At 40.1% G+C, this 18,001-nt stretch overlaps 1 protein-coding gene across 2 annotated transcripts in view; it reads right to left on the bottom strand.

The window, feature by feature from the left end:
- Nucleotides 1-8,061: 8,061 nt before the first annotated feature.
- Nucleotides 8,062-18,001, bottom strand: part of PPA2 (inorganic pyrophosphatase 2) — a 38,485-nt gene continuing 28,545 nt past the window's right edge. Inside the window, exons 10-12 of one of the 2 annotated variants that reach the window (XM_082316152.1) lie at nt 16,669-16,738; nt 9,973-10,012; nt 8,062-8,926 (exon numbers count right to left, since the gene is read on the bottom strand). In XM_082316152.1, the coding sequence (XP_082172278.1) occupies nt 8,898-8,926; nt 9,973-10,012; nt 16,669-16,738 (139 nt within the window). In that variant the 3' untranslated portion in view covers nt 8,062-8,897. Of the gene's footprint in view, nt 8,927-9,972; nt 10,013-16,668; nt 16,739-18,001 lie in introns of those variants that run through there. The other variant, XR_014228643.1, reaches the window with a different exon arrangement.

Below are 18,001 nucleotides of genomic sequence, written 5' to 3'. Positions count from 1 at the left end.
AAACTGGCATGATGAACATCCAGGGTTCAAGGTTGTTGTTAGGGGGTTGGGTTCTTTTTTTTTTTTTTTGACAGCTGAATGCTTATTCAAATTCTGAGCTTCATGAGAACATCATCCTACCACTAGCTGTGACTCCGCTAGGCAACGACCTGTTCCTTACTGTTTAAAACAAAGCACAGAGATTTTTATTCCTGCATCGCAGCCCCAGTTCTGACACCATCTATGAACAGACAATTTCCCCTGGCTGCAGCAGAGCAGAAGAGACGTCCATCACTAACCGTTCACGCCATGCCTTGCTCAGAGTTACCACTTCCTCAAATCTGCTGACTTGTTTGGTCTGGTTATCCCTTCGTTAGCCATTTCTATCAAAATGCCCTTGGTTCAGTTATACAATCAAAACTGTAAATCTTTACAAGCCCAATCTGAGAGATGGAAGCCTCATGAGGCATTTGCTACAGTTAGTTAGATATTGTGCATCCACAGCCTTTTGGGGACAATCTACTCAACCGCCTCAGTCTTACCTGTAAAATCGCTCTTCCAGAACTACTGCTTAATTTAACATAGCTAAATTATGCATTGTCGTAAGAAAGCACGTAACATTTTCTAGTCCCCTGACAAGAGGGAGGGAGTATGGAATAAAATCCTGGATATGCTTACCTTCCTATCCCTCCCTCTCAAGGGTTTCGGGTCCGAGCAGAATGCCTCTTGGAATGCCCTCTACCCTGCTGCACTAGGGCTTAAGATAGTAATTAGAGCACAACTTCCAACAAGGGCAGATCTGCCTGAGCCTGTTCGGAAAATTAAAGAGGAAAAAAAGCAAGAGATCACTCAATTGATTATCACAGCTGGTTTTTGCTGATAATACTGTAATCCAGTTAATAAAGTTGCAACTGAGTTTAACTTGGCTCCATGTCCTTTAATGTAAATATTCTGCTGCTGGCATTAAACATGTTAACATTTGAACATATGGTCAAAACACCGCACTTTCAGTGAAACAAACATCATCAGCTTGAATAAAAAGCCAAATACACAGGCTCCTACACCAGAATTCCTTATTAATGGAAAACTACTAATGAATATAGTTAATTATTGGGACTGTATGAATAGTTCAACTTAAATGGCTACAGTCCCATCACACAAATACTTTCAGTCACCCTGCCAAAGGAATTGCCTCTAGTTTACACTTTCATCAACAAGACAAGATTGGAAGCAAGCAGAAAGACAAGACCTCAGTAGGTCTGCATTAGATGGAGAAGTTTCTTCATGTAATAAAGGATTTTAACCTCCTATCCCTGACACAAGCTGTGAGGTGACAGTTCTCTGTCAACGCTGTAAAAGTGTTTTACAGTAACATGGTGCAGGTCAGTAATCTCCAAATGCCAGCTCAAAGGGTTTGTGAAAACAACTCAAGCGATGCTAGCTTAACTCCTGGAAGGCAATAACTCTTCACAGTTTGGTTGCACATTAGAGAAATACACATTGGCTGGTGTCATTCGTGGAAGCTCTAGGATTCAGCTGGCAAATGGACACAACAGATCGGTTTTAGTCCAGGGAAAAGACCTTCCTCAAGGTGAGTCGCATTTCGTTTACTTTTTTCTCCTTTGTGAATATAAGGCTTCCTTTTCTGGGCCTCAGCAACATGCGGTGTGTAAACCATCGAGACATTAAGATACAACAGCATGGATCAGAGGTCCCAATATCCTACATTTTTAATATTTAGGGTACACTAAGTTTATCACTTAAACTTTAGTCCTGCTTACTTGACTGTTTTGTGTTACGAACAGCCACTATGACTCCATATAATAAGTAATAAAAGTGTTTGTCAAACAGTAACACCATGATATTACAGTATAGAGGTTGAAGGGTCAGGATAAGTCTCTGTAGCGTTCACCTCCTTTACATAGCAGCCACTGCCCGAGTAACCCTCTAACGTTCACTGCTCCTCAAGTTCTCTCAGTATCAGAGCAGGAATAGCATTTAATTCTTCTCCCATCTCTTATCTGTCTTTTCTACTTAGATTGTTAGCTCTTTGAGGTACTACGTATATTTCGATGTACCTACTACAATGCTCTCTGATCATGATTACAACAAGTTCTAATAGATGAAGAAAATGATTATGGCTGCAAAATGAGGTTTTTTTCATTATTCATATTCTGGAAAATAGCATCTTTAAAATCAGGAAAAATAGCTTCCTAGTTCTTAAACAGAATGAGCAGTTCATTTTTATGGATACTCTGTATCAGTTGATGGGTCAGAAGAGTTCAGTGCAACCTTGTTTCAAAATGAAGAACTTAAAAATAGGCATTTTTAAATAGAAAAATTTACAATTTGAACATTCAGAAACCAAAAACCGATTATTACAGAAGAAAACTGGAAATGAGTCAGCTACCTCTATTCACTATGTTTCTTTATGATGATTAGTTGCAATTTTTGCTACGCTTATTTTAATAAACCTATATTTGGAAAGGGCTCAGGCTTTTAAGTTAAAAGGAAAAAAAATCCTGAACTTTTAGGAGCTGGTGTGCATATGTTCATTAACTGCTACAGTCTGCTTGGCCCCTTCCTGGTAAAGGGCACTTCACCCCCCATTTTTCTCCCTTCTCTGAAAAAATAACTTTTGTTTTTACATGAGATCACCAGATCACGCATTCAGTGAAAAATATCACACGCTGTGCAACTTGCATACGTTACACTTTCAGGCAGACCATAAGCATATTGGTATGATTCAGATTAGCTATGCTACGTATGTAATAAAGAGCTTGCACGTCACAGAAACATCATTATGATATTTTCAAGAATTGTGTCACTTCTTCCAAGAAGTGTGAATTGAAAGGAGACATCTAAGGCTAATTTGCATTTCAGTTGGAGGTCCCACAAACCATTCCAGCTCAAGATAGAGAGCTAAGTGAATCAGAGCGCTCCTTTTACAAAGCAGATTATCATAATCGGGGAGCAACACCTGTACATGATTTGTAGATAACAGACAAAGCTGTTCTCACGACACTGAGGTCTGCAGAAACACGAATCTCAAATCTCTTCTCGTGTTTGGATAGGAGACGCCATTTCCCTTTCCCTCATTTGGGTCCCCTCGTTCTCTTCTTGCTCTGCCCGTTAGTTGCACGACAAGCTACAACTTTCTTTTCATATGCACTTCACAACGACCCTTGCTCGGCTGCCCTGCTCTTACCCCGACTCCTTTTCTCTTGCAGGATTTCCCTTGCACACACACAGAGCTACAGAAAGTTTCTTTGACAGGATTCCAACACTCCTCTTGTCTGAACACTTAGCAGCTTTGTGCTGCCAACCTATAGGGTCAGAGAGACATCTGTTTGTAATAAGGCTTCCTTGATGTTTAAAGTTTTTAAGCAACTAATGCCCACAACATTACTGTAACATAAACAGATACTGTCTCTATTTATAGACACAAAAAGAGAGAGAGAGGTTTATGTGGTTTGCGCAAGTCAGAAAACTGCCCAAGGCCTACAAATTCCTAAATTTTTGATTCCCAAATTATCATATACAAGGAATAAATAATCTAGTTAAAGCAAGGCAATGATGAGGCAAGGAGTGAATTCCAGTGAACAGCTCTATCGGGGGAATTTTGTCCTCACCTGACCGTGCCTTCCCTCTCATCCCAGCTCTCCAGGGAGAGCAGGCTGCCAAACGCCATTCAGCTAGAGGTGATTTTTTTTTTTTTTTTACCACATAGTAGGTCTTCTAAATAGCAGGAACTAGCAGGATATTTTCACTTCGACTCTTAAACCGCTTTGTTCCCAGACCTCCTATGATTTAGAGTTAAAATGCTCAGAACTCCCAGGTGGTCACGAGTTAGGCTTTGAAATTGGCTTTTCTGCACTCCAGAAACACCACGCATAGGCCATTAGGGGACTCAAAGACCTGCTTAAGAATTGAGTCTAGTCTCCTGCAGAACTTACAAGGACAAAGACGCCAATTTACACTTTGAACTTTCACCGCCATTGATGCTCTTTTCCCTCTTAAGGTAATTATGCCATCAGACAACCCTCGGGCAGATCAGCCTGACGAGCAAAGCCTGCATCTTCAGCCAAGTCCTTCAGAAAGCCTGTCGCTCTAGCTAACCTTCTCACTGTAAACAAAGCTGAATGAAAGCTGAACCCTAGGTTTTCCCAGACACTGGAAGGAGCTCCCCTCTCAATGCTGGGGAAGCGTCAGGTCTCTGTTTGGTAAAAATCAGACCACTCACAGAAGAAACTCTTCTACCCATTTTACAGGTAGCATAAAGATTACGTGGTCTGCCCAAGCCTGCAACGTACACTATGGAAAAGCACAATTTAAAGTTAATTCTTTGTATTCCAACCCGGGGCTTTTGACACCAGGTAGATATTTACTCTTCAGCATATTTAAAATGTGAAATACAAAATGCTTAAGAAAAAACCCAAACCTGTAGTTGGTATAACAGCAGCAGACAGCAGTCAGATATACGTACGCACCAATAAATGAGCATAAAGCTAACAACAGCTACAAAGTGCAGCCATTTCAGTGACTACACTTACTGTCTTCATCCCAAAAGAGAAGCTTACAGGACCATTCACTGATTTATTAACACTGAACACAAAACACTTCAGGTCTGAAAAAACCCCCCTTAATTTCCAGGCAAGCATTAATGCATGTACAGAAGAAAACCACAAGGAGTGCAACTGAACACATAAATTTGCATATGTGCTGTAATACCTGGGTAATGCTAGTATTCTTCTTCCAAAGGTAATAAACAAAAAAGTTAGTATTAAACTTGGTGACATCTGTCAAGAATCTAGAAACTTTATGAGGATGTTCTAAGGGAAAAAGCTAACAGGCAGCAGTGTTCTGGCACATATTCTTCATGCACAGAATAGTGCAATTCTTTTCGGTTTCTGCGTTTTCCCTTACAAAGGGAAACCCTTTTTGACCCTTACAGTAGACCAAATCACCAACAAAAATCTTACTGCTGACTCAGCATACTGAATCACTGATAAGACTGATTCAGTTGTAACTTGTCAGATCAAGAATGAGAGAAAACATGCAGCAGTATCTGAATTCTGCCCATAGCTCCAGAACACTCAAAAGCTTCTGCCACAAGAATTAGCATTGAATTAATTAGCCGAAGTCGACAAATAATCACAAAGTGACAAGCTACTGCAGTGAGCTGGGCTTCTTTTGGTCTACCCTCTAGACCCCGTCTGTAGCTTCAGGAAGAGAGCACTGCATACATCCAGCACCCTGCTGCACAGATCAGTAAGCTGTGAGAAATCAAAGGCTGCGTGTGGATCAGTGCTGAGCGCCCAGGTCTGCTCTGCACAACCCAGAAAGTCAACTCAACAATAAATACAACTGCTGCTTTCCTTTGTTTTCCCCCGCTCAGGAGACCAAAGATTAAAGTCCTACTTCCAGGCACTTAGGGGATGCAATTCCAACTTCTGTACGGTAGGTAAATGTTCTTCTTCCTTGCCAAATGCATCCTATTGACCTCTCCAGTCGCATGAAATCAGCGTTGTTACGTATTGCTGTAATATTTAGGAAAAATGGTTTTAAAGCATTTCAGTCACTCCTATTTAATGTTCTATTAATTACTTTTATTTGCCTGAACCTCCTAGATCTGTCTTCCCTTCTTTCTGTTCTCTTCTAGCTAACTTTTCACCTCTTCGTTCTCTAAATCCCAGATCTCTTGTCCTCAAGGGGTGGAACCCAGGTTATCAACCCTGGTAAGAAATCACCTTAAGCTTTACAGCAAGGGCAGAAAAAAAAATTTTTCACCCTACTGACTTAATATTGGTTTTGCCTTTTAACCATACTAAAATTGAACTACAACCCATTAAAAAGATCCAATCCCAGTAAACGCAAAGAGAAGCATGAAATAATACTTTGGTCAGTTTAGGACTGCTTCATGCCATAGCTCTCAAGTGTTAACACAAGTGGCAACCACAGGCAAGTTATGGTAAGGCACCCTCCTTGCATAACATCTATGAACAGTTCTCCCAAGCACAGTTCAGAATTACTTTCTATTCTTTTGGGGGTTTTCAGAGGATGCCCGTTGCTATTAAGAGCATGAAAATAACATCCTAACAGTGAAGACAGCATACTATTTTCACACTCCTTTTATTTTCACACTTTAAAGAATAATGAACATTATTTCCACATAAGTAAAATTCAAACCCCATTGACTGGGGAGACTGAAGTGTGGACTCCATGTCAGTAAAAAGAACCTTCACCATCACAACAGTGAGGTTTCTCTCCAAAACACACAAAAAGAGGAAACTGAGATGCAAAGTTATTCTTGAAAGAAATATATACATATATGTATTAAATATTCAACACAGAAAATAAAGTTAAGATGGATTTATTTCGGGGGGGGGGGGGGGGAAGATATTTATTTCTCTCCAAGACATCTTTCCAGGAGATATTATTATCAGATATGAAAAAGTTCTTTTCATAAAACTACCGAGAAGTGGACACTGCTACTCTAAGCTTCCCACTACAATGAAACCAATTTTAAATACTACAATATAGGCATATAAATACAGACAAACAGAAGACCTAGCCTGCAAAGAAAGCCAAAATAAAATAAAAAAGGTCTTTATTGCATAGACTTGTTTTTCCTGAGGAGATCTGAAAAACATATTCTAGTTTCTCTGTCCCATCCCCCTAGTCCTCTTATTAGAAGACATTCCCTCCACAGCTATTTCATTCTGCTTCATTTCTGAAATCCACGTCAGTACCATTCAGTACATTTTAGCAGCAAGGCTACACGTAATGGTACATCTTTTTATCCCACTTGGGAAAAATCATTAGAAAATGTATATAAACACATGTTGAAAGTAGTCTGAAGACAAGGGTCATCTCTTTATATGCCCTACATGTAAGAAATATTTTAACATTTTCAAATTTATGATAGTACTGGGCATTTCCCATCACCTCAATTTTCAGCTTTCCCAAGTACTATTTGTTATTTTCTTGCACAAACTCTAATCTGATCTAGAAATTTATTTCTCCTCCTGAATTCCTAACCACATGCCATCAATACAGTTATAAATTAAAAAACACTACTAAAATTATTTGAAGTAAAAACGATAGTTCAGCATGGGTATGTTTGTAATCAATACTTGTTTTTCATATGCATGCAACTTCATTCTATGTCTCAAAAAAAAAAAATCAAAAAGAGGACAGCAGTGACGACTGTATAGGGAAGATAATTTGATTTTACACAGCGCCCGTCATTGTCCAGCTGTCCCTAAGCACTTTACAAAACAGTAAGCCTCCTAGGTGTACCACCACACGGGCAAATACAGCAGCTGCCCTGCAGTCTACAAGAGCTCACCTCTAACCAGAGTAATCTCATACTGAGAGGCTGCACAGGAACCCAACACACTAAGGAAACATTTACTCTATTTTAAAAAAAGGCTATTATATCTATAGGTATAATGCTGCATGTACTTATAATTCTAAAGTGTAAAATAAAGTATGGAAAATCAGTACCGTAAATGTATGTTGGATGTAACATATCTCTTGACTAAAAAAAAAAAGTAGACCTTAATATCTGAGGTTTATGTTGCATTTTTCATACCACATCTAAACTCTGTGTATAAAACAATGCAAAACTCTATGCAGACAGAACTCCATCTACTCCTAAGTGCCCAAGCTGAGACTTCCCAAGTGCCTGGTGCTTATACACTGGACAATATTCTCGAGGAAAGTCTCTAAACCAGGAAAATCATCTCCTAAAAATCAAAGAAACATTCCCAAAGGCAAAAGCTTTCTTACTAATAACTTATCCTTTGTAAGGAAAAGTTAGTCCTCCATGGCAAGCCACAGCCTAACTTTTTCAGTTCTTTATCTTCCATTTCCATCATGTGTCATCAATACTAACCTTTTGTTTCAGTCATCACACAAAGCAGACAACGCTCACCTTTGGTCTCAGTAACAAGCTGGATAGAGCTAGCTGTCTGTATTATCATTTCTTCTCTTTCTACTTAATGGCTGGCTTTTTTTTGATTTTGTTTTTAATGAACACTGTGGGTACAGACAGGTCAGATATGACCCTGCAGTAGAAAAAGTGGCAGATATTTTTACCATGAAAGCAGAAAGCTGTTCTACACATTTTATTAATCTCGTCTGACTCAATGAGGAATTATCAAAAGCCTTCAGGCATACACAGTTCTAAAAATGGAAGCTTTCCATAAGGAAAGTCCTTCCTGTGTGATGAAACACACAAGTTATCAAAACAGGATGTAGTACAGAGAGCACACATGCATCCTTACTTCAATTGTTATGGCATTAGCCCTTCCTAGTTGAATTGCTCTTTGGAGTGAAGTTGTATTTGTTTTTTTTAAAGCAAGTATGCTCAGCTCATAACTCTACAAAGTGTGCAAAGACAACTGGGCACAACACTGAATACAACTCAGGAAACAGTGCACAGTTGCATATTAAAGAATATGGTAAACTGCTAAGCCTATTACATAAAGATTATTGTCTACTTGAAAAAGATTACAGTCAGGGTGGCCAGACAAGCCCTAAAATACAAATTAACACAGTTTTCTATGTACCTGATGGCTGGATTATTCAAAAATCTGGAGAACAAGGTTAAAAACACTTTATCACCCATCTCATTTGATACTACACTTCATGAGTGGCTAAAGAGCAATTCTGGAGTTCTGAGATTCAGAACAAACAAGCAAGCAAGTCCTCTTCCATCTGCTCCACCCTGCACACAGACAGACATAGAAAGGAAACATTCACTTTATAATGTCAGTGTTTATTTACATGAGAGAAGGTTTACACAAGTTGAAAAGTTCTTCAACAGGAACCCAACAATTAGTGCTTTTGCCTGTCTTCAAAAAAGGGATGGCTTTAAGATTTCATGATGCAGCTTCGGAACACTTTGACGATCACTTTGGAAAAAAGTGCCAGGTATCAACTAAAAAAAAAAAAATACACATCAAGAATGACATTAGTTCTATACAACTAGCCAGACACAAACAACTGAAAAAGCAACATTGTGCCCTTTCAGCTCTCTCTCCTCCCATAACAATACTTCTGGGTGAGCTCTAGCCCCAGCCTACGTAAAGCACAGCCTCAAAATATCATCTGTTCACTTCAACAGTTTGGCTGAAACAATCCTGCAACAAGTTACAACACTGACGTGACCATCCCTGGAAAACATCAGAGATCAGGCAGATTATGTTCAGTTGTCAGTCAGAGGTCTGAGATGTAATACTTCAGTAAATAAACGCTATTTATTGGCATGCCATATAAGGGTAAATGGAATGCAACTTGCTTTCCCATGACATGGACTACACAGATGTTACTTTGCAAACAATCTGGAACTCAACTCATGACTAAGTTTCTCTCGGTGTTTCTGTAACTCCCTCCATCTCAAAAAGCACGTATGTCTTCTCTACAGTTCCCGCCAGTAGAAAAATCTCTCTCTTTTTAAAGTAGTTAACAAAAATGAAAATGTAGGATGCATTCTTATTTCTTGATGAAAAACACGTTCCGTTAACATGATAAACAGTCATAACGGTGAAAGAGAGAATTTTGTCTTTAGAACTTACACTTGAAAATTAACTATGGTTATGTCACTTTTAGGAAAAGGGGCTGTTTATTTGATTAGTTAGCTACTGTGAGGAATGACAAAAACTAAGGCAAAGCAACCTTTCTCCTTTAAAAAGGATAAAGGTCATGCATTTGCCTTCCATGATCAGTGACAGAAAAATTTAGTCTTCTCATCTTTTTATGTGGACTACACTTTCACTCATACTCGAAAGTAATTTTCTCCCACAAACCATCCATGAATTTCTGCCCATGTTCTATTTAACAGGGGACAGGCATTGCAGTCTGACAGAATGTAACCATTATCATTCTCCTGTGCACAAGAACACCTTTTTTCAACGCAACAGTACTTATTTCAGTTTTTAAAGCAAACAGTTAAAGAAATTGCATGGCATCTGGGGAAAAACATACCTTCTGGGGAAACAGAATCTCCATTCACAGACACTGGTGCCTAAAAAAAACAAAAACAAAAACCAAAAAACAAACCAACATATCAGTGTTTAGTTGAAGTTTCACAGGTAGTACCCAAACTCAAAGCTATTTTACTGCTGAAGTCAAGTGATATTAATAAAAACAGAACTTTCTGTTGCCCCCACAGGACAATGCTCTACCTTACAGACTTTCCCTTCCCCCCTCCCCGTAACTACTGTACAAATTTCTTGGTTGCTCATAAATGACAAAACAAACACACTAATAATGAGTGATAGATTAACATCTTACCTACTGTAAAGGGGATTTTCCTACTGTATTATCTTTGAGGATAACAGGATTTGCTGTTTACTTACTAAAGAGTAAAAATGCCTTTCCAATTACATTACTATACGTGTTTCAGTATAAAGGTACACATGTGAATATATATACACACACACAATTTACATTACATATATGCAAACATTTTTAAATAAATGTGTAATTAAACTCTTTTACAACCACATTTTGACAGAGTAAGATTCAGTTCTGTGGAAAGTGACAAATCATTTTAAAATATAAGTCCAGGTCCATTTCAAAGCTGGATACACCACTACTCAATCACAGTATTACACAGCATATCTTGTCCTATTACTTAAAGGACAAAATTAAAGTCAGTTTTAACACCAGCTGGAAGCAACCTGCCTCATGACGAGGATGCTAGTTACTTGCATAGCAACAATCCTCTACTGCCCTTCCGTCAGCTCCTCACAGACAAGTTTTCCAACTGACATAACTGATGGGAAAGAAGCAGAGAGCATCTCAGCACAAGGAATCCTGCCACACTCACACACACAATCAAGTGCAAAAGACATGTGGATGTTGGCCTTTGCCATGACACAAGCCCACCCCAACTATGTTTACCCAAGCAGATAACCCCAGGAGGAACCACTTAGGTGAACCATGCAAACAAGAAACAACCTCGAAGGCAGGTTTACAGCTGTTTGAAGCTTCAGGAGAACAAAGCTGCAGAGTGACCACCCGTGTCTTCCACGCCAACAGGTGGAAACTTCCTGCCACTACTTCACGGCAGTGGAGCCACTAATGAAACCTTTGCAGTACCCTGCAGGCAGGCAAACTGACCCAGAAGCCGCACAGCTGGGCTTGGCACAGTGCAGCACCCAGACCGAGCTGCATTGGTGTGAAACTCCCTCGCCAGCCTGCCTGCCTCCGAGCAGGCACAGGGCTCGATCCACTGAAGAGCAGGTCAAAGCCTGTGAGGAGGGAAGGGAAAAACAGTATTCTTTTTCCCACTTTACCCAGAATAATTACCTGCACAGGGGGGTTATGTGGCTGGTCTGAAAGGATGTGCCAGTATGACAAATGTAATCCAGGTCTTCGAATCACAGAATGATTTGGGTTGGAAAGAACCTTTAAAGGTCACCTAGTCCGACTCCCCTGCAATGACCGGGGACACCTTCAACTAGATCAGGTAGCTCAGAGCCCCATCCAACCTGACCCTGAATGTTTCCAGGGATGGGACATCCACCACCTCTCTGGGCAACCTGTTCCAGTGTTTCACCACCCCCATTGTAAAAAATTTCTTCCTCTTATCTAGTCTGAATCTACCCTCTTTTAGTTTAAAACCATTACCCCTTGTCCTATCACTGCAGGCCCTAGTAAAGTCCGTCCCCATCTTTCTTATAAGCTCTCTAAGTACTGAAAGGCTGCAATAAGGTCTACCCAAAGCCTTCTCTTCTCCAGGCTGAACAACCCCACCTCTCTCAGCCTTTCCTCATAGCAGAGGTGCTCCATCCCTCTGATCATTTTTGTGGCCCTCCTCTGCACCCGCTCCCACAGGTCCATGTCCTTCCTGTGCTGAGGAGCCCAGAGCTGGACGCAGTACTGCAGGTGGGGTCTCACCAGAGCAGAGCAGAGGGGCAGAATCGCCTCCCTCGACCTGCTGGCCATGCTTCTTTTGATGCAGCCCAGGATATGGCTGGCTTTCTGGGGTGCGAGAGCACATTGCCAGCCCATGTCCAGCTTTTCATCCACCAGTACCCCCAAATCCTTCTCTGCAGGGCTGCTCTCAATCCCTTCATCCTCCAGCCTGTATTGATACTGGAGGTTGCCCTGACCCAGGTGCAGGACGCTGCCCTTGGCCTTGTTGAACCTCATGAGCTTCCCATGGGCCCACTTCTCAAGCTGGTCCAGATCCCTCTGGATGGCATCCCGTCCCTCAGGCACGTCAACTGCACTTCTCAGCTTGGTGTCATCTGCAAACTTGCTGAGGGTGCACTCAATCCCACTGTCTGTGTCATTGATGGAGATATTAAACAGTACTGGTCCCAACATGGACCCCTAAGGGACACCACTCATCGCTGACCTCCATCCAGACATCGAGCCATTGACCACTACCCTCTGGATGCAAGCATCCAACCAACTCCTCATCCACCAAACAGTCCACCCATCAAATCTATATCTCTCCAATTAAGACAGAAGGATTGCCAGTGAAGACTGAGTTAAAAAAGTTGTCGAGTACCTCAGCCTTCTCCTTGGCCATTGCTACCAGTTTGCCAGTCATGTTCATTGGTAGGGGGTACACTTTCTTTGACCTTCCTTTTCTGGCTGACATACCTATAGAAGCCCTTATTATTATTATTCTTTGTGTCCCTTGCAAAGTTCAGCTCCAGCCATGCCTTGGCCTTCCTGACCCTGTCTCTATACAACCAGGCAACGTCCCTATACTCTTCCCAGGACATCTGTCCCTGCTTCCAGTTTCTGTGCATTCCTTTCTTAGCCTTTATTTTGACCAGCAGGTCTTGACTCATCCATGCTGGTCTCTTGCCATCCTTTCCTGATTTCTTATGCATGGGGATTGAGAGCTCTTGTGCTCTATGGAAAGCATCTTCCAGGCCTTAACACCAGACCATCCCCTCTCTTTCCAGTAAAACCAAAGCTTTATCTCATAAAGCAGGGAAAAACAGTGGTCACCATGTATAAGCAGGTGCCTGCCACTTCTGGGATAATGGCTCAGAGATTTTGAGATAAGGACTTAGCACCTTCTTACCAGGAACAGATCAAAAACTCATCCCACCGAACCAGGAATCTCTTCGCTACGCAACTCTTTCATTTGGAACACCATTTAAAAACACCAAATAAATAAATAATTAAAAAAAAAAAAGCCAAACCACAAAAAACAAAAACAAAAACCCAACCAAACAAAAACCCTCAAAAAAACCCAGAGCAAAAACCCCACCAATCTTTCGTTTCACAACTAACTCGTCACTGAACAGAAAAATTCTGCTTCTACTAAGTCCCAAATGGAAATGTCCTCACAGAAAATATGTAGGGAGAAAAGCAGTTAACAGACTTTCCTGCTTAGATCTGAATTATTTGAAACTCATTAGTAAGTATACAGATTCAAATTTCATTGGAGATCTTTTAAATTATCAGGCAAAGCCAAATACTTTCCCCTGTAAGACATTGTTCTGCATTTTATCACAAGAGACCTCATCTAGGAAAGCTTTCCTAGTTCACTTTCCAGTATTATAAGGGAAGAATTATATGGTAAGTCTGAGAAACACTGTTCTACTAGCTATATATAGATTGTCTTGGAGATGTTCCAACTTGCAAAGTCCTCAGCAGCTTCTTCACAGAGCAAGTGAGCGAGCAGTTCTCGGGATTAATGTCAAACAAAGGTTTGGCTGTCCTGGTCAGTTTTACAGATGGCAACACTTAAAAGCCTGAAATAAACAGTACATCTTAGCACTAACACATTCAGCTACAAAGATCTACTCCTCCTGGGTTTAGTTTTCAACATACACTAACACTGGAGCTGAGAGAGAGATGAAACAATTTTCAGAGGCTAGAAAACACTAGAAATTCTCACCACTTAGTGTTAAAACTCAACTGGGTTTGTAGTTGCAAGGGGCTGGTGTAATTTTGGCTGGTTCAAACGTTCAGTATGTGCTCCCATATGCACAGATTATCTTCTGTCTCTTTGGGATTGAGTGGACATGGCAACTTCACCAGCTGTACAACCATTCCTAGTTTGCCACCAATACAGATGACAGTACACGTGCCCATCATCTAGAAACTAACTCAGTGGAGTGGAAATTCCCCAACACAGACAAGCCATTCTAGTCCCACATCTGTAAAATAATGGAAGGTCAAACAACAGCACAATAAATCCTACTGAAATCAACAGGACTACCTTGGGAACTACCCAGTCAAAATCTATATGAAATTCTGATTAGTGCACAATTGAGTAAGCATTTGGTAAGGATTTGTTTGTTTTCCATTTGGTTCTTTATAGTTCTCGTGCTCACCACAAAAATTAGTTCATAACAATACTAAGTGTTGCCCTTTGGTTTTTTTTGGGGGGGAGGGGGTTGAGGGTTTTTTTTGAGAACGCAATATACCTGATTTAAGGCAATTATCACCCACTCAAAAATTCCGTAATTGGAGTTTGACCCAGGAAACAGAATTGTAAGGAATCAGCTCTGACTGCCCAAGTAGCTCAGAAATTTTGCAGTAGCTGAAATATGTTTCTCACTGTATTTGCATACAAAATCTCTACCTCAGCTTTCATTCTTCTGTTTTCATCCCAAAGTTAATAGATGGACATAAATTAGAAGAAAATGTATCTGCTTTTAGTTTAAAAAAAAAAAAAAAAAAAAAAACCACACACACAAAAAAACCCAAACCAAAACACACAAACAAAAAAAATGCCAGCCGGCCAGACATAGGCAGCTTTCATTTAAAATTACCACAGCCATTAAAATTCTGCAGCCAACACTCACGTACTTTCACTTCAGTTTGAAAGAGATGAATGCCTGACAACCGAAGTGGGCAGTGTAGTGTACTAGACAAAAAGATAACTGCTTAAAATGTGCAAATCAACCTCCCTGCTTATATTTAGAATTTGACTGTCCACCATTCATATTTCAAGAGCATTTTACTTTTTTTAGTTATCGTAGATTGGAAATTGCATGCAGTATGAACAGTATTTAAGAGTATTGCATCTTTTCCCTGTCTGAAAAGTACCAAGAGACAGTAGCCTACAAAGACACAATTAAAATACTTAGACTGAACTGAAACAGAATGATGGAAAAGAATATGTGATGACAACTTCACAAAAACAGTATCACTTAAAAAAAAAAAAAAAAAAGAAAGTGAGGCACAAAAAAGCCAGGAAGTGACAATATTTGAGAAGAAGGCAAGCACTCATAATAAAAAAGACATTAAAGTTTGATTCAAGGTACCTATTTTATGAACTGGTTTTACTAACCTCCCCCCAAAATGACAGAAAAAAAATTTGATTTGTTATTAAGAGACAAAATAATAGATACTGCTGATTTAAACAGATAAATATTTACTCCACATGCTTCAAAGTACAAACAGCACAGAAAGCAAAAGGAAATATTCCTTTGCAGGTTTGTCACCATCCAAATACATTTGAACTTGAAATTTTAGTTGCATTTAAACACTCACAAAAAGTTATTCTAAATGTGAAAGTATAGAGGAGGTAAATATTTGCCCGACATGTCTAAAAACACATTTGAATTCCAAAATGAATTTTTCTTTCATTTAAAACTTACAGTCCCATTAATCAACATTCACAAGTGCAACCATAAAGGTACTTTTAAAGAAGTGCTGAAAGCAAGAGACCTGAATAGGAAAAACAGTTAGGTTTGACACTTCTTTATGACTTAAACCAACTTTTCTTTGCAAATGACAGTCTTATTTGCTTGTGACAAAACACCACCCAGGACAACACATTCCTACTAGAAACGCTGTTGGAATGTTAACTGCACAGACAGTGGATGGCATCTCCTTTGACACCTGAACTTGCATAATTACTGTGACTACTGGGGCAAAACACTGGCCGCCCAGGCAGCCAGGCACATGTGCAAAATACCTGCCATGCTCATGTGGTCATGAGCACAGGCTCAATCACGGCATAGGCTAAAAAAAAAAAAGTAGGTAATACTTGGGGGTACTTTTCTCCATGTAATTTCTGGTAACTTTGCTTAATTTCTGGCATCCAAACTAGCACATGTTAAAATGGAAAAAATTCTCCTCCACTAGCATTTGCACATGAAAGCATCAGACCTGCAGGACATTTTTCTCGCCTGAACAGGAAACCTGAATGTTTTAATTTTATGTTAATTTTCAGAATATGACAGGCATTCTTTAAGAAACAGTAAAAAAGCACCCCCCTCTCTTACAGCAATGCATTTAATTATGCAAGTAGACAAACAAAGGATCCCTTTAGTGATTAGGGACTACAGTCAGCTAGTCAATGAGTTCTAACACTGGGTGGTAACTCATGGCAACAGGGGAGTCAGAGAAGACAGCAGGCTAGATACAAATAGCAGTCCATCTTGCTATTCAGGATCAGAAGAAACAGCACTGCAAAGGGAGGGAAAAAAACCAAAACAAAAAACCCCCACCAGAACAGTAATGAACCTGCCAGAAAGCACAATTGGACCACTGCAATGAAAGGTTTATATGATAATGCTTACATTTTCCCCACAATCTTTGTGCTCCTCCTTTTACTTTATGCCTTACATTTTTGTTTAAGGACCATTTCAGTCTAGCTACTTTATTTCAGTTTTGGAGTTCTGAATCTTCTTTTCCTACTAATCACATAAAAAAAAAAAGGGTGGGGAAAAAAGTGAATATTATCCTTACCGACTGCACAATCGATCGGGCATCCTCCTCACTGCAACAAAACGGGCTGTCACTCACCAGAACATTTGTGCTGAAAAATAAAATTAAAACCATGCTTTATCAATCAGTGGAAAAGAGACACACGCAATTAAGTACCTATGGAAAAAAAACACCTTCATATATAGAGCTCAGAAATGTGTATCTGCAAAAAATGAGGAAGTCAAAAACACGAAGTAACCAATAATGGCTGGAAGGCAACAGGGGTGTGGAGGGGTGTTGTTTCTTTGGGTTTGAAGGGGTTTTTAGGCTATACGTTCTGTATTAATGCAAGCAGTGCTCACGCTCAGTGTTTCTGGCAGCTAACTTGGGTACAGTTCAGAGGACCACTGTTAAACTAAATCCCCTCAAAAAGCCAGCAGAGATAAACTGGCACTTCCTGAGGGAGTTGAAGAACACCTAGATGGCTAGCACAGATGGTGTGAAAATCTCCCTGTCTCTTGCGCCTTGAAGGTTGGCCACCCTTGGTTTGCAGTAACCTGCCTGCAGTATCTAACAAGAAGGGGAAGAAAAAAAACAAACAAAAAACAAAAACAAAAAAACCCAAACAAGTCAAAATTCTTTTCCTACATAAAGCAGCAGACACCTGTACTGCTTCCAGACAGCAGACAAACTCTGGGACCAAATACTTCACAGAAACTTTTCCCTATGAATACATATCCTTTCACACCAAAAGTGAGTGTGGTCATGAGTTTTTAAGGTCCTACACAGTAAATGGCAAGAAGTTCAATTCCTCAAAGCAAGACTGCAATTTTAATTATTTTTTAATTTTGTCAACATGAAACTCAAAGTGCCTCTGAAATGATCAAGACCAAAATTTGAATATTATCCTACAGTATTCTTGCCATGCTGAAGTAGAACTATCAACCTGTCTAACTGCTAAGGTGTTCAATCAGCTCCAAGAAAGAGAAAGTCAAATTTTCCCAGTAAAGTAGAAGACAAAGGTGACTATCTGAGCACAGCTTCCTCCAAAGCCTTTGCCCTCTGGTTTAGCTAATGGCAATCTACAGCCCTTGGAAAGCACCAGGCAAAAGATACCTGCCTGCTCTTCAAGGCCTGTGGTGGCAAAACTGCCAATGCAAACCAGTCCAGAGAGCTTAATACAGTCCATTTTAATTTAGATCAGGTCAAAGGCTAGTAAAGAACAATCATTTGGTTCCTTGATTCCAGAGAACGACTAAAAAATATGGAATGCTAAGCTGCAAAAGAATTTTCCATCACAGCAATGCAGCATGGAAGGATGGAATAAACAGTGACAAGAGGATTTGCATGGGATACTGAGATTCTCCCAAAATGA

This window comes from Platalea leucorodia, assembly GCF_965183815.1.
Source record: "Platalea leucorodia genome assembly, chromosome: 6".
Lineage (NCBI taxonomy): Eukaryota > Metazoa > Chordata > Aves > Pelecaniformes > Threskiornithidae > Platalea > Platalea leucorodia.
This window is presented reverse-complemented; position numbering and strand designations above follow the sequence as displayed.